The 23618-nt window shown below is 39.0% G+C and overlaps 1 protein-coding gene across 1 annotated transcript in view; it reads left to right on the top strand.

The window, feature by feature from the left end:
* brip1 (BRCA1 interacting helicase 1) overlaps window positions 1–20733 on the top strand; it is a 312184-nt gene extending 291451 nt beyond the window's left edge. Inside the window, exons 19-21 of the mRNA XM_063031229.1 lie at window positions 8455–8811; window positions 15272–16225; window positions 19062–20733. Of these exons, the coding sequence (XP_062887299.1) occupies window positions 8455–8811; window positions 15272–16225; window positions 19062–20290 (2540 nt within the window). The 3' untranslated portion in view covers window positions 20291–20733. The remainder of the gene's footprint in view (window positions 1–8454; window positions 8812–15271; window positions 16226–19061) is intronic.
* Window positions 20734–23618: the final 2885 nt, after the last annotated feature.

The raw sequence follows: 23618 nt of genomic DNA, 5'->3' as shown, positions 1-23618 counted from the left end.
GGAGTTTTAAAAGAGGACGAATATATAACGTTAAATAGTCTCCGAACATTTGAAAAAGAATAACAACCCTTTATAGAGCCTGTTTGATCTTTAAAAATAATTTTACCCAAAATATTCTCCAACTGATTGGCCATTATCTTTGACAACATCTCAGCATCGACATTCAATAATGAAATAGGTCTATATGAGGCACAATCAGTAGGATCATATTGTGAACATGGAATGAAGTACATTAGAATGGAAGAAGTGCAGGTGAATAATCTCTTCAGCAAATAGACAGTTTGGGTCCCTGTTTGGTGGGAAGGAGCAAGGTAAAAGAAGCTAAAAGTGGGGCGGCACTGTAGCACAGTGGTTAGTGGAACGCTATTACAGTGCCAACAATCACTGATCAGGATTCAATTCTTGCTGCTGCTTGTAAGGAGTTTGTATATTCTCCCCATGACCACGTGGGATTCCTCCGGGTGCTCTGGTTTCCTCCCAATTTTCAATGATGTACTGGTTAGGGTTAGTGAGTTGTGTGCATGCTGTATTGGCACCAGATGCATGTAGGCCACCCGGCACTATCTTCGCTAATTTGATTTGACGCCAACAATGCATTTCACTGATGTACATACTGTATGACAAATAAAGCTAATCTTTAATCTTTAAAAGAACAGATGTGGCATCTCAAGCAATTGCAGTTGATGAAGTTAGAAGAGTGCACTAGGGAACTAAGAGCCATCAAAGCTTCTTTTTCCACAGATGCTGCCTGCCCTTCTGAGTAGTTCTAGCTTTTTCTGTTTATTTATTAGAATTTCAGCATCCACAGTTCTTATTATTTTCAAGAAACTATTTTAGACTTTGTCTTGTGCAATGAGATAGGTTTAATTAATAATTTCATGCTAAGACATTCTGCAGGGAGAATGATGACAATATGATTGAACTTTATATTCCATTTAGAGGAGTATGGTTCTTTTGGAAACTAGATTTTGAATAATAACAATGTCATATACATATATATGAGTTTAATTGGATTGGGTAAATTGGAAAATTATATTAAAATGTTTCATAATAGAAAAACAACAGCAGATGTTTCAAGAAATACAATATACTTCTCAATTATGAAATTATGTACACTCCACTGAGAAATAAAACTTCAATGGGAAGAGTGGTCCCTGTAGCTAATGAAAAGTTTAATAGTGATGATATTAGATTAAACGGTTTATAATTATACCATGCAAAATGGTAAGCCTAATGATGTGTAGAGTTTTAGAAACCAGCAATGGATAAGTAATCATCATCGTCATGTGCCGTGCCCAGTTTGATTTTTGACTGCAAACATAAAATAATCTGCAGATGCTGGGGTCAAAGCAACATTCACAACACGCTGGAGGAACTCAGCAGATCGGGCAGCATCCGTGGAAACGATCAGTCAACGTTTTGGGCCGGAACCCTTCATCAGGACTGAAGAGGGAAGGGGAAGAGGCCCTATAAAGAAGATGGGGGGAGGGTGGGAAGGAGAAGGCTGGTAGGTTCCGGGTGAAAAACCAGTAAGGGGAAAGATAGTAGGGTGGGGGAGGGGAAGCGTGAAGGTGATAGGCAGGAAAGGTGAAGAAGGAATAGGGGAAAACACAATGGGTAGTAGAAGGAGGCGGAACCATGAGGGAGGTGATAGGCACCTGGGGGAGGGGGCAGAGTGACATAGGAAGGGAGGGGGAGGGAGTTACCAGAAGTTGGAGAATTCTATGTTCATACCAAGATATTGTCCATGATATTCTTTGCATCCTGCTCAAAAACCACATCTCTGCTGCTTCAATTCGTTTCCTCATGTTACTAGATATTGTCCAACATTCTGAGCCATATAACTAATAACTAATTTCTAGTGGATAAAGGGGAAGATGGAACATGTAGGAAAACTAGCAAGTAATGTATTACTAATTACATAAATCACCTAAGTATATAAAACTGAAGAGTATAACAAAAATAGATATGGATCCCTTGGAGGGAGAAGAGAGGAAGTTATAATGAGAATTAAAGAAATAGCTGAGGCACTAAACGAATCTTTTTTTGTATAGAAACTGCATTATCCATTTCAGAAATGAGGTCTGATGAATGTGAGGAAGTTAAAGTAATTAATATTAAGTAAAGAGAAAATACCAGAAATTATGTAGGTTAATATTGACTAATTCTTTAGATCTGATAGCCTGTTTCCAGGGTTCTAAAAGTTGTAGCTGCTGGGAAACCAGATTCATCATTGATAATCTTCCAAAATTCTATAGATTCTGGAACACTTTAGAAGCAAATGTAATACCAAAATACTTGAATATGGAGCGAGGGGAAATGGGTAACTAACTATAAACCAGCAGGTCTGACATCAATTGTTGCAATAGTTCAAGAAACTAATATAAATATGTTGTTGCAGGACACTTAGATTCACAAAGAGAAAATTCTATTATACATCTTGGAGTATTTCAGACTATAACTAGAAAATAGATTCAGGGGAATCTGTAAATGTGATATATGCAGACTTTAAAGGTACTTGATAAGGTACCACACCAAAGGTTGTTGAATGAAATACAGTAAGGGCTCTTGAAGTTTGAAGTATCAGATTAACATGGATAGAAAATTAATAAATAGCTATGAATAAAAGATGCTTATTTTTTAAAGATTAGAAGGCTATAAATTGGTAAATCAGTTTTGTATTTGTCTTGTGGGATAGTGGAAAACTTTGTTTTGGATGAAGGTGGAACTGTAATCAATAAACAATAGTCTACTGTAGGTATGTTTACTGTCCAGATACTTCAGAGATGACTAGGGCCAAGGAGATGGCGCCCACTATGGACCTGTTTTGGTGGTAGGCGAGTTGCAGTATATTGAGATTTATTGGGAGGTTAGAGTTGATCAGCCTCATGAAACATTTCATGATGGTTGATTTCAGAGCCACAAATCCTTATTTGTCTATGTCCCAGGATTTTGAGAGTGACATTAGAGATAGTTAATATTCTGATGATCATCTTCTGGAAATATTCCTGTGTATTGAATGGCCTTGCTGTTTAGAAAAAGAGGGAGAGAAAGCAGTGAACTTACCTACCTGTTAGCTTAATGTCAAGGGTAAAGGGGTAGCACACTGCGCTACAGGTATGATTGAAACACAGAGACCTTAGACATCCCACACTCGACTATCCTGGTGGTAAATATAAAATCTCTGGAAAATAAAACTGAAAACCTCAGAGCAAGATTGCAGTTTCAGAGGGACATCAGGGACTATTGTGTACTTTGCTTCACAGAAATATGGCTAACCCTGCCATTTTGGGTGCAGTGCTACAGCCCAATGGCCTCACCATTCACTGTAATAACAGGTCAGTTGAGTAATTTAAAGATAAAGGAGGTAAATATGTTTCATGATTAACTCATCATAGTGCACAGATGTAATGGTTCTGTCTCAGTCCTGCTTACCTAACTTAGGATATCTAGTGGTTAAGTGTCATCCATTCTTTCTGCAAACGAAGATTTCCGCTGTCATTCTGGTAATGGTGTATATTCCACAGCAGGCCAACATCAGGCAGGCACTGGACAAGCTGACCACTATGATCAACAGTTACAAAACAGTGCACCTTAATGCTTCCCGATCCTTGCGGGAGATTTCAACCAGGCCAGCTTGAAGACTTCTCTGTACAACTACCAAAAACATATCACCTGTGGAATCAGAGGAACCAACACACTTGACCACTGTTAAACCACCTTCAAGAACATTTAGCATGCCATCCCACACCTGCACTTTGGAAAGTCCTATCACTTCTATTCCTGGCATGTAGGCAGGGTTTAAAGACCGCAGCACCAGTGGTGAGGACCGAGGAGGTATGGTCAAGCGAGGCAGAGGAGTATAGGACTACTTTGAGTTGGTGGACTGGACTGAATGAATATGCCACAGTTGTAATTGACTTCATCAAGACCTGTGTAGATGTGTGTGTGTCTTCAAGAACATACTGGATATACCCAAACTAAAAGCCTTGGATGAAACAGGAAATCTGTAGTCTGTTGAAGGCTAGATCCAGAACTGTACACAAAGTGCAGGTATGACCAATGGAAGGCTATTTTAAGAACAAAAAAAAACAATTCCAATTGAAGTTAAAGACAAAAATCGACGCACATCAACTCTGACAATGCTCGCAGGCCGTTACTTCCTGCAAGACGAAACCTAACATTATGAATGGCTGAGATGCCTCATTCACAGATGAGCTAAAGAGCCTTTTATGCATGCTTCGAAAGGGAGAATCAAACTCCCTTCAGCATCTGGTGACCCTGTAATCTGTGTCTTGGAGGGTGACTTTAGTACATCTTTTATAAGGGCCTCAGCCCATAATGGTTTACTTGGTAGGGCACTGAAAACTAGTGCCAACCATCTGGCAGGAGTTTTGAAGGACTTCTTCAAGTGCTGATGAAGGGTTTCAGCCCGAAACAACAACTGTTTACTCTTTTCCATAGATGCTGCCTGGTCTGCTGAGTTCCTCCAGCATTTTGTGTATATGACTTCAATCTCTCACTGTTGCATTTGGAAGTTTCTACTTGATTCCAAAAAACAACATTTGATTCCAAAAAACAACATTCATACCAGTGCCCATGAAGAGCAAGGTGAGCTGCCTCAACAACAGTTGCACTTAAGTCGACTGTGATGAAGTATTTTAAGAGGTTGGTCATGGCCAGAATCAACTGTGAGGTTCCAGTCAAAAATATAAAGAAACTGATGACTGCCGAGCTATTTTATTATCTACAGAATATTATGATGGTAAAAGATAATGCTAATATTATATATAATATAATATTGGCCTGGTTAAAGTCCCCGGCTGTAATGAGCAAAGCCTCCGGATACCTGCTCTCAAGTCCACTGATGTTGGCATACAGTATGTTCAGAGCACACTCCACGTCCGCCTGGGGGGAAATGTAGACTGCTGTCAGTATGACCGAGGTGAATTCCCGTGGCAAATAGTAGGGACGACACTTCACTGACAGGTGTTCCAGGTCCGGGCCGCAGGAGCTTGTCAGTGCCACTGTGTCCGAGCACCACACAGTGTTGATCAGTAGGCAGACACCACCTCCCCTCATCTTGCCCGAAGACGCCGTGCGGTCCATCCGATGGATCGAAAATCCCTCCGGTCGGATGGCACAGTCGGGGGTGGCAGGGGAGAGCCAGGTCTCGGTGAAACAGAATACACAGCAGTTCTGCATCTCCCTACAGTAGGTGAGTCTCCCTTTAAGATCATCCATCTTGTTCTCTATAGCGGACCACACGACCCAATTTACATCGGTGGTGCGCAAGTGGAGCAGTTCAAAAGCTTTAAGTTCCTTGGGGTCAATATCACAAATGACCTGACTTGGTCCAACCAAGCAGAGTTCACTGCCAAGAAGGCCCACCAGCACCTTTACTTCCTGAGAAAACTAAAGAAATTTGGCCTGTCTCCTAAAACCCTCACTAATTTTTTATAGATGCACTGTAGAAAGCATTCTTCCAGGGTGCAACACAACCTGGTATGGAAGTTGTCCTGTCCAAGACCGAAAGAAGCTGCAGAAGATCGTGAGCACGGCGCAGCACATCACACAAACCAATCTTCCGTCCGTGGACTCACTTTACACCGCACGCTGTCGGAGCAGTGCTGCCAGGATAATCAAGGACACAACCCACCCAGCCAACACACTTTTCGTCCCTCTTCCCTCCGGGAGAAGGCTCAGGAGCTTGAAGACTCGTACGGCCAGATTTGGGAACAGCTTCTTTCCAACTGTGATAAGACTGCTGAACGGATCCTGACCCGGATCTGGGCCGTACCCTCCAAATATCCGGACCTGCCTCTCGTTTTTTTTGCACTTCCTTACTTTCCATTTTTCTATTTTCTATTTATGATTTATAATTTAAATTTTTAATATTTACTCATTTTTACTATTTTTAATATTTAATATTTGTAATCCAGGGAGCGGGAAGCGCAGAATCAAATATCGCTGTGATGATTGTACGTTCTAGTATCAATTGTTTGGCAACAATAAAGTATAAAGTAAAGTAAAAGTAACATTATGTAATATTGTAATATTGTTTTTGAGTTTTATAATAGTGGAAGTATATATGATAGTGTTTAAGAAGCATTTAAACAGACACATGATCAGGTAGGGAATTGAGGGGTAGAGACCAGATGCAAGCTGATGTGCAATGTTTGGGTTATGAATGGAGATATCGGGGCATGCTAGCCAGTGAGCAGGATGTTGTTCTTTCTTGTGTGACTGGGAGCCAGGAATTTGCGGCTTTTTGCCGGGGAGAGATGAGAGAAGACGTGAATGGAGAGAATTGGTAGACCTCGGACTGAGTGGACTTGGAGCGAGGGTCCGAAGGTCAGCGACGATTGGAGGAGGTCGATGGTGGATGAATGGCATTACCAGTGAGCTCCAACATTGCGCATTAGACTGTTTCATGAGAATGGGCCCTTTTCCTTTTTTTGTTTTCTTTACTAACCATATAGTCAAATTAAGAATTATAAAGCTCAGTGGTTTTAATCGCATATTGTATACTGTTTGTTATTTCGTGGTACTGATTTGTAACGGGGGACACATTGCGCAGCATCCACTCAAACGAGATTTCTTAAGTTTGGCCGGGGTGGGGGTGGCTATCACCCCGTATATTAAGTCACTAACTGAAGCAAGAGTTACATGTGATTTTATACCCACTTAATAACTTAAACATTTTACAGCATTATAGTTTGGTGTTGCTATAACCATATAACAACTACAGCACGGAAACAGGCCATCTCAGCCCTTCTAGTCTGTGCCGAACTCTTACTCTCACCTAGTCCCACCGACCTGCACTCAGTGCATAACCCTCCATTCCTTTCCTGTCCATATATCTATCCAATTTAACTTTAAACGACAACATCGAACCTGCCTCAACTGCTTCTGCTGGAAGCTCGTTCCACACAGCTACCACTCTCTGAGTAAAGAAGTTCCCCCTCATGTTACCCCTAAACTTTTGCCTTTAACTCTCAACTCATGTCCTCTTGTTTGAATCTCCCTCACTTTCAATGGAAAAAGCGTATCCACGTCAACTCTATCTATCCCCGTCATAATTTTAAATACCTCTATCAAGTCCCTTCTCATCCTTCTACGCTCCAAAGAATAAAGACCTAACTTGTTCAACCTTTCTCTGTAATTTAGGAGATGAGACCCAGGCATCATTTTAGTAAATCTCCTCTGTACTCTCTCAATTTTATTGACATCTTTCCTATAATTCGGTGACCAGAACCGTACACAATACTCCAAATTTGGCCTCACCAATGCCTTATACTATTTCAACATTACGTCCCAACTCCTATACTCAATGCTGTGATTAATGAAGGCCAGCCTACCAAAAGCTTTCTTCACCACCCTATCCACATGAGACTCAGGGAACTATGCACCATTATTCCTAGATCCCTCTGTTCTACTGCATTCTTCGATGCCCTACCATTTACCATGTATGTCCTATTTTGATTAGTCCTACCAAGATGTAGAACCTCACATTTTTCAGCATTAAACTCCATCTGCTATTTTTCAGCCCACTCTTCTAACTGGCCTAGATCTCTCTGCAAGCTTTGAAAACCTACTTCATTATCCACAACACCACCTATCTTAGGATCATCTGCATACTTACTAATCCAATTTACCACTCCATCATCCAGATCATTAATATATATGACAAACAACATTGGACCCAGTACAGATCCCTGAGGCACACCACTAGACACCGTCCTCCAATCTGACACATAGTTATCCACCACTACTCTCTGGTGTCTCCCATCCAGCCACTGCTGAATCCATTTTACTACTTCGATATTAATGCCTAATGATTGAACCTTCCTAACTAACCTTCCATGTAGAACTTTGTCAAAGGCCTTACTGAAGTCCATATAGACAACATCCACCGCTTTACCCTCATCAACTTTCCTAGTAACCTCATCAAAAAATTCAATAAGATTTGTGAAACATGACCTTCCACACGCAAATCCACATTGACTGTTCCTAATCAGACTCTGTCTATCCAGATAATTATATATACCAATTGTAATAAGATTTGAAATGAAGTAGATAAAGAATGGTATTTAACATGAATAATTATATTTTTAATAAACTTTTATAAGTTAATCAGTCAATTTAATCTTGAGAATACTGGTTGGGCAAGCATCATTTTAAAAAATTATCCTTTTTAGGATTTTGGAAATAAATGTCAAAATGCCAAAGTTGAAGAGAAAAAAACCATTAATTTTGGGAGCAAACTTAAATTGAATCAGTTTGCCAAAGCTAGATTCCCCCTGCCCAACCTTTGTTTATACTTACCTTTTTTGACTCACTTAAAGAATTATGTCACAAAATCTATATCCCATTTTCTTAATTGTTTGTTCCCCATGTTAGGTTTTCAACATTCCTTTAATTTTCATTTATGTAACATTTATTTAATTACAGGACTGTCAAAATGGATCCGTCGGCAAATTCAACACCATCCAAATTTCAGCTGTGCTCTAGATTCATTGACCATGTTTTCCTATGCTCAGCAAAAGATTGTTGATGATTTACCCAAGATCCTCAATAGAATGCCAGCTATTGCAACTGGATGTTCAAATGAAAATTTTCCAAAGCCTGCAGAGGATAAGAACAAAGATGGTCAGTCACTGATTGTCAGCCCTCAAACCTCATTAGAAAATAATATTTTGAAGAGCACCCAACCCAAAGCCTACATAGAAAAAGAAAAGAATAGTCCCAGTGCATTTCCTACATCTCCCTTCTGCAATACCAGCAAAGTGAGCATCAGAGGAAGACCAGGTTAGTAATTAATAAGTACCATTACTTCTTGTGGATGTTTAGTGGGCTTTTGTACTCTACAAAAGCAGTATAAAGGTTTTAACATGATTAGCTTGGTTCCATATTTACTTCAACTGAGGCACAACAAAATACCTTCCCTAAAATTATATTTTCCATTTGGCAATTAACTATAGTTTGGGAGAGATAAAAATATTTCTGTATTGCTCTCCCAGAGGATAAGAGGCAGGAGCAGTTTGCAGCAGTGGCCAATCCGGACATTGGAAATTTAGAGAAAAGGATACTTCAATCAGGTCCACTTCCCAAGAATAAAAAGCAAGAGTGGTTCATGGCAGCATGATAGTGTTTTGATCAGCAGCCAATCCGGACATCGGAAGTTTGGAGAGGAGGGATCTTCAATCGGGTCTGTTGCCCGAAGATAAAAGGCAGGAGCGGGTTGCAGCAGTGTAATAGAGCTTTGACCAGTGGCCAACCTGCATTTCGGATTGATTAGTAAAAGCAAATTAAAGAAAGGCAGGGGTAAGTACAACAGCCATTGTTGCACTTGCCATAATCTGAGTGGACATAGTCAGAGTGGTGATCTTAAGGCTTTAACTCTTTGATGCTTCAGTGAAGAGAGGCTTCATCAGAGAAAGCAAAGGAAAGAAAAGGTCAAATTTTTTCTCTCTTCTTTTCATCTGCTCAGCTTGGACGGTAGAGATGTCAGGCAGGATAGTGAAATGCTCCTTTTCGGGATCCCTGACCACTACAACTATGAAGTGTATCCAGCTGCAGCTTCTAACAACACGTTAAGGAGTTGGAGCTGGAACTGGATGAACTCTGGATCATTTGGGAAGTTGAAGGAGTAATAGATAGGACATATAGAGAGGTAGTTACAACCAAGGTGCAGGACACAGGAAACTGGGTGACAATCAAGAAGGGGAAAAGGGTTAAGGAGCCAGTGCGGAGAACCCCTGTGGCCACTTCCCTCAACAGCAGGTATATCACTTTGGATACTGTTGGGGGGAATGACCTAACAGAAGAAAGTCACAGTGGTCCAGTCTCTGGCACTGAGTCTGCCTCTGTGACTCAGAAGGGAAGAGGGGAGAAGAGGCATGCTGTGGTGATAGGGGATTCGTCAGTTAGGGGAATGGACAGGAGGTTCTGTGGGCAAGAACAAGATTCCTGGATGGTATATTGCCTCCCGGGTGCCAGGGTCCAGGATATCTTGGATCAAATCCTCAGCATTCTTAAGGGGGAGGGTCAACAGCTGGAAGTTGTGGTCCATGTGGGTACCAAAGACCTGGGTAGAACAAGTGATGAGGTTCTGCATTGGAAGGTCTAAGTTAAGGGGCAGGACCTCCAGGGTTGTGATCTCAGGATTGCTACCCATGCCATATGCTAGTGAGGCTAAAACTAAGAAGATTATGCAGTTTAATATGTGGATAAGGAGTTGGTGTAGGAGGGAAAGCATAAGAATTTTGGATCATTGGGCTCTCTTCTTGGTAATGTGCTCCCTGTACAGAAGGGATGGTCTGCACCTGAACTGGAGGGGGACTAATATCCTAGCAGGAAGGTTTGTTAATGCTGCATGGTGGGGTTTAACTAGATTTGCAGGGGGATGAGACCCAGAGTGCCAGAATAATTAGTGGAAAGGTTGTGGAGGCAGATGTTGGTAAGACCTCAGCCAAAGTTAGGAGTCAAAAGGTTAAGCTTGGCGCAACAAAATTGAAAAGGGTGAATACAGGACTGAAGGCGTTGTATGTGAATGCGCACAGTTTACGAAGTAAGGTAGATGTACTTGCAGCATAGTTGCAGATTGGCAGGTATGTTGTTGTAGGCATTACTGAATCATGGCTGAAAGATTGTAGCTGGGAGCTTAATGTCCAAGGATACACATTGTATGAAAAGGATAGGCAGGAAGGCAGAGGGGGTGCTTTGTTGGTTAAAAAAAAAAAATGAAAGGTGACATAGGGTTCAAAGGTGTTGAATTAGAGTGGATAGAGCTAAGGAACTGCAAGGGTAAAAAGACTCTGATGGAAGTTGCATACAGACCCTCAAACAGCAGTAAGCATGTGGCCTACAAATTACAGATAGGAAATGTATGCCAAAAAGGCAATGTTACACTAGTCGGGGGGAGGGGGGGTGCTTCAATATGCAAGTAGATTGGGAAAATCAGGTTGGTGCTGGATTCCAGGAGGGGTATTTCTAGACTGCCTATGAGATGGCTTTTTAAGAGCAGTTTGTGGTTGAGCCCACAAGAGGATCAGCTATTCTGGATTAGATGTTGTGCAATGAACCGGAATTGATTAGAGACCATAAGGTAAAAGAACCCTTAGGGGCAAGTGATTATAATATGATCAAATTCACCTGGAATTTGAGAAGGATAAGCTAAAGTCAGATGTATCAGTGTCACGGTGGAGTAAAGGGAATTACAGAGGCATGAGAGAGGAGTTGGCCAGAATTGATTAGAAAAGAACACTGGCAGGGAAGATGGCAGAGCAGCAATGGCTGGAATTTCTGGAGGCAATTCAGAAGGCACAGGATATGTACATCCCAAAGAAGAAGAAGTATTCTAAAGGAAAGATAACACAACCATGGCTAATAAGAGAAGTCAAAGCCAACATAAAAGCCAAAGAGAGGGCACATAATAGAACAAAAATTAATTAGGAAGCTTTTAAAAACCAACAGAAGGCAACAAAAAAAATAAGAATGTGAAGATGGAATACGAAAGTAAACTAGCCAATAATATTAAAGAGGGTACCAAAAGTTTCTTCAGATACATAAAGTGTAAAAGAGAGGCGAGAATGGATATTGGACTGCAGGAAAATGGTGCTGGAGAGGAAGTAATGGGGGGGGTCAACGAAATGACGGATGAACTGAATAAGTATTTTGCAGCAGTATTACTGTGGAAGACTCTAGCAGTATAGTGGAAGTTCAGGTGTCAGGGGGCATGACGTGTGTGAAGTTACCCTAACTAGAGAGAAGTTTCTTGGGAAATTGAAAGGTCTAAAGGTAGATAAGTCGCTTGTACCAGATGGTGTGCACCCTAGAGCTCTGAAAGAGGTGGCTCAAGAGATTGTGGAGGCATAAGTAATGATCTTTCAGGAATTACTAACTCCTGGAATGGTTCCGGAAGACTGCAAAATTACATATGTCACTCCACTGTTCAAGAAGGGAGAGGGGCAGACGAAAGGAAACTATGGGCCAGTTAGTCTGACCTCAGCGGGTGGGAAGATTATGGTGTCAATTATTATGGATGAAGTATCATGGTACTTGGAGGCGCATAATAAAATAGGGTGTAGTTTGCATGGTTTCCTCAAGGGAAAGTCTTACCTGACAGATCTGGTGGAATTCTTTGAAGAAATAACATGAGGAGAGACAAAGTAGAATTACCTGGACTTTCAGAATGCCTTTGATAAGCTGCCACATATGAGGCTGCTTAATAAGCTACGAGCTTGTAGTATTACAGGAAAGATTCAGGCATGGATAAAGCAGTGGCTGATTGGCAGGAGACAAAGGATGGGAATAAAGGGAGCCTTCTCTGGCTGGCTACTGTGACTAGTGAGGTTCTGCAGGGGTCTATGTTGGGACCAATTGTTTTTATGTTATACGTAAGTCAATGATTTGGATGATGGAATTGATGGCTTTGTTGCAAAGTTTGTGGACGGTATGAAGATAGATGGAGGGGCACATAGTTTTGAGGAAGTAGAGAGGCCACAGAAGGAATTAGACAGATTAGGAGAATGGGCAAAGAAATGACAGATGGAATACAGTGTCGGGAAGTGTATAGTCATGTACTTTGCTAGAAGAATTGAAATTGTTGACCATTTTCTAAATAGAGAGAAAATACAAAAAACTGAGGTGCAAAATGGAATTGGGAGTCCTGGTGCAGGATTCCCTAAAGGTTAATTTGCAGGTTGAGTCTGTGGTGAGGAAGGCAAATGCCATGTTAGTGTTCATTTCAAGAGACTAGAGTAGAAAAGCAAGGATATAATGATGAACCTTTATAAAACATTGTGAGGCCTCGGTGAGCAGTTTTGGGCACGTTATCTTAAAAAGGATGTGCTGTAACTGGAGAGGGTTCAAAAGAAGGTTCATGAAAATGATTCCAGATTGAATGGCTTGTCATATGAAGAGCATTTGATGGCTCTAGCCTGTATTCACTGGAATTTGGAAGAATGAGGGGTGACTTCATTGGAACGTGTTTAATGGTGAAAGGCCTTGATAGAGTGGATGTGGAGAGGATGTTTCCAATGGTGGGAGAGTCTAAGACCAGAGGACACTGCCTCAGAATAGAGGAGTGTCCTTTTAGAACGAAGATGAAGAGGAGTTTCTTTAGCCAGAGACTGATGAATCTGTGAAATTCTTTGCCACAGGAGCTGTGAAGGCCAAGTCTTTATGTATATTTAAGGCAGAGGTTGAAAGATTGATTGGTCAGGGCATGAAGGGATATGGGGAGAAGGCAGAAGATTGGGGCTGAGGGGAAAGTTGGATCAGACATGATGAAATGGCGGAGCTGATCCGGTGGGCCAAATGTCTTAGTTCTGCTCCTATATCTTATGGTTAATGTAAGTTAGTATCCAGCTTCACTGAAGAAACTTTTTTTTTTATCATTAATTGAGATTTTGATCTTCTACTTCACGAAATGAGATTTTGATACGAGTCTGATTTTGAATAATTTTAGCCCATGAAATTCAGTTGCTGTTAAACAATGGAAGATAAAACTTGCTTTTCTCCTTCTTGAGTCAGTCTTGTCAGTCATGCGATGGTGTTCATTTTAGCTTGAAGAAACCTGTGTTGCAAATCATGTCATGCTGACTACAGGAGGACATTGCACATGACCAGTGAGCTACAAGGTCGTCTGTCCTAAACTATTTTCTGCTTAATTCTAAAATCCTTATGCACTGAAATATATAAAATCAGAAACCTATTTCCAATCAGCTCAATCAATGTTTAGTCTTTAATTTATAAAATCTTTCCTGCCTCATAAGTGCCTGGTGTTCTTGCAGATCAAGATAGGATATGGGTTGTGGGCACACTGGCAGAATTGTTCTCCATTTGGTTAGCAGCTGTTAGAACTGTGTTGGTTCATGACCTTCTCTTGTGCCAAGATGAGGCCATCCTCAGGGTGGAGGAGCAGCACCTTATATTCCGTCTGGGTACCCTCCAGCCTGATGGCATAAATATCGATTTTCCTTCCAGTAAACAAATTTCCTGCCCCCATTCCCTACTCTGACTTGTTACTTCTCACCTGCCTATTACTTCCCCCTGGGTCCCCTCCTCCTTCCCTTTCTCATATAGTCCACTGTCCTCTCCTGTCAGACTCCTTCTTCTCCAACCCTTGGCCTTTCCCACCCACCTGGCTTGACCTATCACCTTCCAGCTGGCCTCTTTCCCCTCCGCCCACCTCTTTATTCTGGCATCTTCCCCCTTCTCATTCTTGAAGAAGGGTCTCAGTCCAAAATGTTGATAAACTATTTATTTCTATAGATGCTGCCTGACCTGCTGAATTCCTCCAGCATTTTGTGTGTGTTGTTAGAATTCTTGTGGTCTTAGTTCTATTAGATTTTTTTTTCCCCACTGACCGGATGTGGAACACTCACCCATTTATCAAGTGCTTCACCTTATGTTCTGGCTCACTGTTCTGAACTATATTTGATTGGGCTCATCAAAATATTAGTATAAAGAACTATAAAGTCAGCAAATATAGTGCTTTCTAACTTTCTCAGTGAGCCCATCAATCCTAATACCACTTCCTGCTCATTTCCCCATTCTTAAAAATGTTGTTTTGTGTGTGTTACTTCTTCAAATCTGTATTGACTGATTTTCAACACATATTGTAATGCAATCCAAATTTTAATAACTCTTAATGATCTGTGTACTAATTTGGAATTGATGTCCAAATTCACTGAACTTTAGAAATAATTATTTGTATTTACCTTTCCAAACTTTGTCATAACTTTGAGAGCTCTTTTAAAGTTCTTAACCTAGTTCTATGAGATGAAGTTCAAAGTGTATGTTGTTTTTTATTTCAGGATATCCTTTCTCTCAAGTGACACTCAAAATCTCATCAGTTACTTTCACTCATAATCTCATCAGTGGCTGTTTTGGGACCTCAATATCTATTGGTGGTTACTAGGCCTTTTTGAGTTTGCACTACAATCTCCCTCACCAGTAATTATAACTTGAGTACCTGAATTATGTCTATACTCAAAATAAAATGTTTTAGGTATGCTATGTTGGTGCTGGAGAATGTGTGGCAACATTTATGGGCTGCCCCCAGCACATCCTTCGGTTGTGTTGATTGTTAATGCATACGACACATTTCATATGTGATAAATAAAATTAATCTGAATCTAAAAAATTGTATTATATTTTTATTTTTCACAGTATATTTTGCATGGTTCAGATAATTGCATATTTAGTTGGCTTCAAGTAATGCTGCATTGACATTTTTTCCTCATTATTGCATGTACTACAGGTAACAAGAGAGAGAATTCTTCTGCAGGCAATATTACCAAGACTCCACTCTTCAAAAATTCTAGTACCAAAATGAAAAGTGATGTCTCAAGAATAGCATCAGCATTCACCACGCAGTGTTTCAGTAAAAAGCCCTCGACTTCAGCACCCATTCAGTCACATTTTCCAATCGTAGAATTGATGCAGGATGATGAATACAAAAAAGATCAATGTAACTCTGTCACACAGAGACAGCAAGAAATGGAAGTAACTTCATTACAGTTTGAGTCTCTGTTGCATAGAGATACAAATACATCAATAAGTTTTAAAGAGGATATATTATTAAATGCAGCGCCATGTCTATTTGAGAATAATAAGGACAATCAAACGGCTTACGATAGTAGGGGAAATTCTTATAACAGCTCCGTGGATGCATTACCTTCCTCTGTTGTGGAATTATCCTTTGATGATGAAGGAAAAATGACGGAAATACAACCCTTGATTGACAATGATAGGCAGCAGCCTATGGAAGCAGAAGAGGGTGTTCAGGTTGAGACATCGTGCTTCACCCCAGAGCTTTTTGACCAAGATTCAGAAGAAAACTGTTCAGAAACAGTGATTGCTAGTTCACCATGCACACAAAAAGATGATGACATCCATGATCATACTGTTATGCCTGAAATCATAGGAAGTGAACGTGTGGAGATCTTTCAGCGTACAAATGACGGATCCAGTAGCAGAACGACAGAATTCAGGGAAAATAATAAAACATGTTCAGGTTTTGAATGGAAGAAAGCTGAACCCAGTGGTCTGTGTTCAAATTTGGAAGTGAAAGACAAAAGTATATCTGAATTAGCTGTTCCAGTTGACAATGAGGAGGAGATCAACACTAGATACCAGGAGGGTGCCAAATTGAGAAATACTGACAAAGTAGCCACAAGCAGGAATCATAGACTGTCCAGATCTAGAAATAAAGGTAATAGATTAATAACTCAGTATTTACATACCCAGCATCTAGGATTTACTGAAGATTACAACTAATGTAAAACAAATGTATCCTATCTAGAAACAGGTGTTTTATCAGTCAAACCAAACCAATTAATAGATCTTTTAGTCTCTAGCTTGTTTTAATTTGACAATCATAAGAAATATTAATGCTGGTGAATAAAACATCCTCTTTTCAAACACCTAATACAAGCTTAGGTCAGGTGTTGTATGAGAAGATGTCACTGTACAGTCCCTGTCTGGGCAGTAATTTTGAAATTATGTTATTGAATTATTTTTCAGTGAATTTTAACTGCTATAAGTTTGTCACTATAAGCCTATATTCTGCAATGTTATTCACAAATTTCAGTAAAAGCCCACAGTTCTGAAGTCTTTGAACCAACTGTTTTTGTGTCCTCTCCTTCATGAGTAATGTTTTTCTAAAATAATAAAAGTGGTGATTGGAAGGCAAAATTTATGTTAATTCCATTAAAAACCGTTATTACTGCAAACTACTGTTGCTTTATACTTTGTTAAACAGAGTTGCTCCCTCTTTTAAAACTACTTTAGCTTTTAAAAGTAGGAAGTACTACCCTTTTCTCTCAGATGTTTTTTTTTACAAATTATCTCTCAATTCTCAAATACCATTTTATTTGCTTATATTCCATATATTTCTGGCTCCACCCATTATGATACACGGGTCTCTAGGTTATACAAACAATGAGAGAGATAAAAGTATACTATGTATTCCCCAAAATTGAACCTTTAAAGTGACGGAACATGTCATGCATAATATTCAGCATGTAGTTTGGGAAGCTGCTTTGCATTGTCATGTAACCGTGACACAATTGTATCAGAAACTACAGTGCTTAATTTGATCAATAAGGAAGATGTGTGAAAACTCTCAGAATTTTAACTACATTTAAGAATTATAATCTGTATTAAAATACTTATTGATTTAAGGTATTGGTTGCTGAAATAAATAGAAAAACATAAAATATTTCCAGCAGAAGGGTTTTTATGATTACATTTCATGTTTGAAATTAATTATCCAGATGTTCTTTGTATTATATTTTTGGCTTAAGGTATTATGAAACATGTTAAAATATAATCTCTAAGTGTAGTAGACATACAGTTAATGTAATATGAGAAGAGGATTGTTGACAATGGTTACTCTTCATTTTACCATCAATTTGTCAGATGGCTGTCAGTTGGCCACTGATTTTTTGTTTCGCTGCATTACATTGATTTGCTTCTTGAGGGTAGGAGTCAGCCTGCTGTTTATTACCCCATTTTTTTGGTCATTCCAAACCAGTCATAAATTTTACAGTGTTAATGATTATTTTTCTAGCCCTGTCCATTTATTTCTTCAAAACCAACCAACAAGGTCCATAAATGGGTCTGACTCCAGTTTGTCTTTGCTGGAATATCTGACCTATGCTTAATATTTACCATGATGGTATGGTTCAAATAATTGTCTCATTAGGAAACAGTATCCTGGGACTAGTATTTATAACTTCATGCTGTAAGACATGATTATTTCATTATACAACTGCTTTAAAAAATTACAAAATACACAGAAATGTAATAAGCAGGTCTTGTATATTATTGAAGACCACGTAGTTAGATAACAAATCATCACTAAAGAATTCTGTTATATAATTGATTTTTGTAGATTCCCCCTGAGTGTTCCAGCTTCTTCACACTTCCCAAATAACATTAGAATAGGTTACATTGCCCTAGAGTATTGGAGCAAAATAGGAATTGGAAGAAGCTGATAAGAATGTGGAAGTATAGGTTACTATGGTGGTGGGAATGTGATTGCTCCTTGAGCCAGCATTGATCCACTGGAGCAAATTGGCTGCCTATATCAAGGGGATATGAAATAGGGTTGTTTCTCTCATATATTGAATAGGAGCACACAGAAGCTTTGTCAGGATATCCAAATTGAAAACATTGGTCTTACAATGTGACCCAAAACCTCATCATCCACTAAGGCAAGAGAATAAAGAAGTCCTTTTTCCCCAAAATATACATATTCCAGTCACTATAGATGACGAAGCTTTGAAAGAAAGCTATTTTGGGTAACAACGTTGTGCTGATGTTTGGTCAGTCCTCCATTCACCACTAAGCACTTTTTTTTGGACATGCAAGTTTTGCATTTACAGCTTTATGATGCAAAATATTATCAGGAGGAACCTGTTTTCTGCCTTTGGTTCTTCAATTTGGGATACTACACTTTTTAAAGCTTTTTTTAGAATCAGATTTCCCACACTTTTAATACTGTCCATTCTGTTCTCCTCCATAGCTTTGTAAAGGCTATCTTTCTAGGTGTACATCTAATTCAATTTTTTAAAAATATTGTTGAATCTGCTTTAGTATATTTTATATTTTATTAATTCTTGTATTAAAAATGTACCTCCTTTTGCCTTGATTTTTTGTCAAATATTTTAAATAGCACTAAATACCAAATGTGCTATAAATGTAAAGTGTATTCAAATTTTACTTTAAAGAATCTTAATAACAATTCAATGCTGTGCAATACTTTGAAGCCTCTAATGTTCATTCATTAGTTTGTTGTTGAATAGGGCTTTGTTCAGCAGAATTCTGAATATTGTCAATTCCAGCTGTTTTGTATTTCTTAATACTTTTGGTGTAATTTTAAGTACTCTATTTGATGAATGCTTTAACAAGTGGCATAACTCCAACCTCAGTATCAGGTAGTCAGAAATTTCCTAATTTCATTCTACTTTTACTTAGAATGATAAGTGAACAAAAGTCACTGTTTAAAATTTCTTGTTCACTTTCCATCTTTGTTAATTTCTTAGGAACTAATACTGCTTCAGCTTCATCTGGTGGAGAAGAGCAATCAGCTTTTCCTGTTGAGTTTCCAAAGGCTTTATCAAAGCCTTCTTTCCTAAAAGGGCAAGGAATTTGTTCAGAGGAGTGCAGCACTTTCCTAAGAAATAGAAGAAAGTCTGCAGATGAGGATAAACAGCCAGTACAAAGTACATTAGCCGAGGTTGAAGATATTCTGAAAATGCCAAATAAGATATTAAGTGAAAAACAAAAGGACTGTTCCATTAAGTGCAACAAACTCCAAAAACAAAGCAAAGTGACATCATGTGAAAGGAACTGTCTGATAGAGGGGAAGATTAGAAGGCCTCATGTTAGGGAAATTGTCCAGGGAGTAAAAGAGAATTCATTTGTGGAGGAAGTATCAGAAAGATGCACTTCAAATGGATCAAGCATGAAAATTAATTTTAAGGAAAATACAGGAAAAAGTAAATCTATTTCATCTCATGTAACTGGTTGTAAGAATCGAAGGAAAATTAGAAGAGCAGAAAATCTATCTTTAATTCAACCGAATTATAGACTGAGAAGTAGGTCTGTAAATATGCTTTCTATAAGACCCTATCAAAAGAGAACAGATGGAAGAACCCTAAATTGTGTAAGTAATGGTAAGGGCAGCCTTGTTAGTCAGACTGTTGAAGCATATGACCAGTTGTACAGTAAAAGGTCCAGCAAAGGACTTTTTCCCAAGGAATATAAAAGTAAGATTAAAATGTCTCGTGATTTTAAAACAATGGCAAGAATTCAATTAAAAGAAAAAAGACGAAGGAACTGTTACAGCAGCCAGCTGTTGGCCAATTCCTTGTGGCATGAAGGAGAACATAATAGAAATTTAAAATCTATACGAGAGAAAGCACCCATTATTCAGTTTGAAATATTAATACCAGAGGAGTGCTCTTCCCCATTGAAATTAGCCCAGGTACAGCACAGTGAAGATAATGTGGAAAATTCAATTTCAGCCATAAGTTATAAAGAAAGAAATTTGAGGGCTGTCCTACATGATAAATATTCTGAACCAATGGACAAACTACCTCAACCAGAAGAACATACAAACATAGATGAAATTAATCCTGATATCAATGTAGGTGATGTTGCTCTTATTGTAAAGGAAGCATCAGGAAATAACTCATCAGCTATGAAACAAATGACCTCTAACACAAAAATGAAAAAAAACATCTCAGAAGGTGAGAAATGCAACTCTTAGATGCTTAGATTACAAAGTTAATTAGTTTTTTTGGGGGGGGGAATTTAATTTAGAAAATGTTTAGTCTACAATAGTCGATTTTTTTTGTAATAAGTTGAATTTGATTTTAAAAAAAGGCATCCGTTAGTCTTGCGAGACCATGGATCTGTGCCTGGAAAGTCTTCACTCTCCAGGGCGCAGGCCTGGGCAAGGTTGTATGGAAGACCAGCAGTTGCCCATGCTGCAAGTCTCCCCTCTCCACGACACCAATGTTGTCCAAGGGAAGGGCAAGGACCGATATAGCTTGGCACCAGTGTCGTCGCAGAGCACTGTGTGGTTAAATGCCTTGCTCAAGGACACAGCATGTTGCCTTGGCTGGGGCTCGAACTCACGACCTTCAGGTCGCTAGTCCAATGCCTTAACCACTTGGCCACATTAATGTATAGGTAAACAAGAGCATAGTTTTAAAAGCCCTGGCCAACACTTACAGATGAATTCCCAATCTAGTCTTCAAACTGCTTTCTGTAAATATAGAATAATATGTAATAGTAAAACATGTGGTTATATAATAAACTTATACAGACGTACTATTGAAAGTATCTTGACTGGTTGCATTATGGTCTGGTATGGCAATTCAAATGCACAGGACATATGAAGCTGCAGAGAGTAGTGGACTCAGCCCAATACATCAGTAGTATCTACAGGAGACATTGCCTTAAGAAAACAACATTCATTATTAAAGATCCCCTCTGTCTGAGCCATGGTGCTTTCTTTCAGCTACTATTGAGCAAGATGACTTCCCTTCAACCATTCAGTTGTTGAACTGTCACAACCGCAATCACTACAGATTAGCAATACTATGATCTCTTCAATCACCTCCACTAAGATGGACTTTTCTTTATTCTAGTTTTTTGTTGTATACTTGATTTGTTTTTCATATGAATGTTGTTTTTCTGATGCTTTGTACCTGTGATGCCTCTGCAAGTAAGTTTTTCATTGCATTTGCGCACACGTGTACTCATGAATATGACAGTAAACACTACTTTTGATATGCTCATGAAGGGTCTTTGACTTCAAATGTTACCTCTATTTCTCTCACCACAATACTGATTGATCTAATGTTTCCAATATTTACTATTTTCATTTCAGAAAGAAGCTCAAATCCCACCATGGCAGCTGGGAATTGAAGTTTTGTTAATGAAGTATATCATTCAAGTATATATTTCATTAAAAAAGCATTAGCAATGGTGACTGGCTTGAACTAGTTCATCTATTCACTAATGTTCATCAGGGAAGGATATGTGCCATCTTTATTTGTTCTGATCTATATATCCTCCAGTCCCATTAATAGGGTTGATTCTTAGATAGTGCTCATTTTAGTGACAATTGGAGATTGATAATAAATGCTCATGCTGTAACATTCTGAGATTAACAAAAAATAAGATCAAAGCGGCATTTGACATTGTATCAAGGAGACCAAATAAACAGCACAAAGAAAAGTTGTGGCCTAATTAATATATATAATATTTCATAGTTTCACAGTTGTTGTATTCTAAGTGACAAATGAATGCAAGTAGGCTCTATGCCATCTTAACCAGCTTATTTACTTGCGCACTGCCTTGAAAGGTCCTTGGATATATACACCAAGGTGCCTCTGTACCTCAGTACTTCCTGGGATCCCACCATTCATTGGATATATCCTAGCGTTATTTCTCAAAGCATATCTTCTTATATGTTAAAGAAAATGGTATTGAGGCCTAGGTCTTGGAGTTTACTGATTACTTCTGAAGGATGATGGTGTGAAATGCCAAGCTGTAATCCACAGATCCCTGTGATATACCACTGATCACTGTTGCAGGTTTAAATTCCACCTGCCTTGCTCTGCCCATGTTCTAAAATCACCCGTGTTATTTCATAGCTGAATATTAGCCTCACAAAAAAACAACACAATCAAGGCTTGTATCACCTGCAGGTATTATTTATCATTCCTGCTACATTCACATCCAGATTTCTGGTTGCTGGAAGAAAATCATCTTAGCCAAATATATCATTGTATGAGTTTGTCAGGCAGTGTCTTAGGCTCAAGCTTTATTATTGATGATCTTCCCTCCTTCATAAAACCAGAAGTGAAGATTATTGCTATTGGTTACATGCATAACTCCTCAGACAATGGAACAATATATGCTTGCATGCAGCAGGACCTGGATGGCATTAAGATTTTGACTGATAAATGACCAGTTTGCACCAGGCACAACACATTGCAGCCATTGTCAAGTTGCAACAGATGAAAGTTGTTACTTTCCTTTGACATTCAGCTTTATCAACCTCACTGAATTCTCCACCATCAATGTTGGGACCAATGACAAAAAAAAATTAACAACTTACCACATAAATACCATGACCGCAAAAGCGGTTCAGAGACTTGTTTGAGTATTGTGACTTGCCTGTTAATATCGAACAGCCTTTCACCATATTCAAGGCACAAGCCAAGATGGTACTGTCATAGTGTTCCCCCTGCCTAGATGAGAATGTGACCAAATAACTTAGCAATCAGACCTTGTAAGATGATGGGCTTTAACACTCCTACATAGAAATGAAGGCAAATAATAATGAAAACTGAAAACCTCAGCAAGATAGGTTTAAAAAGACTTAAAATCTGTGAACTATAAGTTAATATACTCCAAGAGGAGATTGAGGATGCTAAACCAAATCTGTGGGCAAATCACAGGATAAAGTATGATTTGTTCCAACTTAGTGTTTACATTGGGGACTAATGAGCCCTCTATTGGCTGCAACTTGAAGAGGGAAACTTTATGAAGTTAAGCATGTGCATCTTCCCTACTCTTTTTCTCTCCTGAAAACTTAAAAGTTCTCACTCTCATCTTTGCTTTATGACTACTAGGTCAATAAAGTAATTTCTATCTAATCTCTCCCCCAAAGTATAATTATCTGCATTTTATTTGGAGGTCATGACATTTTGTCAGTGCATTAAATGTATTGAATCAAATCCATGCTAAGTCAGAAATGGCATAAATGAAGCTTTTGGTCCATACTTTGTGTTCTTATCTTTTTAAGGGTTAAAGGTGTACAGGTCATGGAAGGGCAGTGCTAGCAAAAGAGTAACAGCAAGAAGCAAGAGTAGACAGAAGAGGACTGGACCACATGAAGTAAGGCCATCAACTAATCAAAATAGCACACAATTCATTCAGAGCGCACACATTTTTATATTCTTTGCATTAATACTAAATATTTAAAATTTATTTAGAAAGAAATCCATGTGAGTTAGACCAGTAACTAATAAATGCTGCTCCATTCTTGTCACCTTTTCTGAAGTGTTTCAGAAGAGTTA

This window comes from Mobula hypostoma, chromosome 23, assembly GCF_963921235.1.
Source record: "Mobula hypostoma chromosome 23, sMobHyp1.1, whole genome shotgun sequence".
Taxonomy (NCBI): Eukaryota; Metazoa; Chordata; class Chondrichthyes; order Myliobatiformes; family Myliobatidae; genus Mobula; species Mobula hypostoma.
This window is presented reverse-complemented; position numbering and strand designations above follow the sequence as displayed.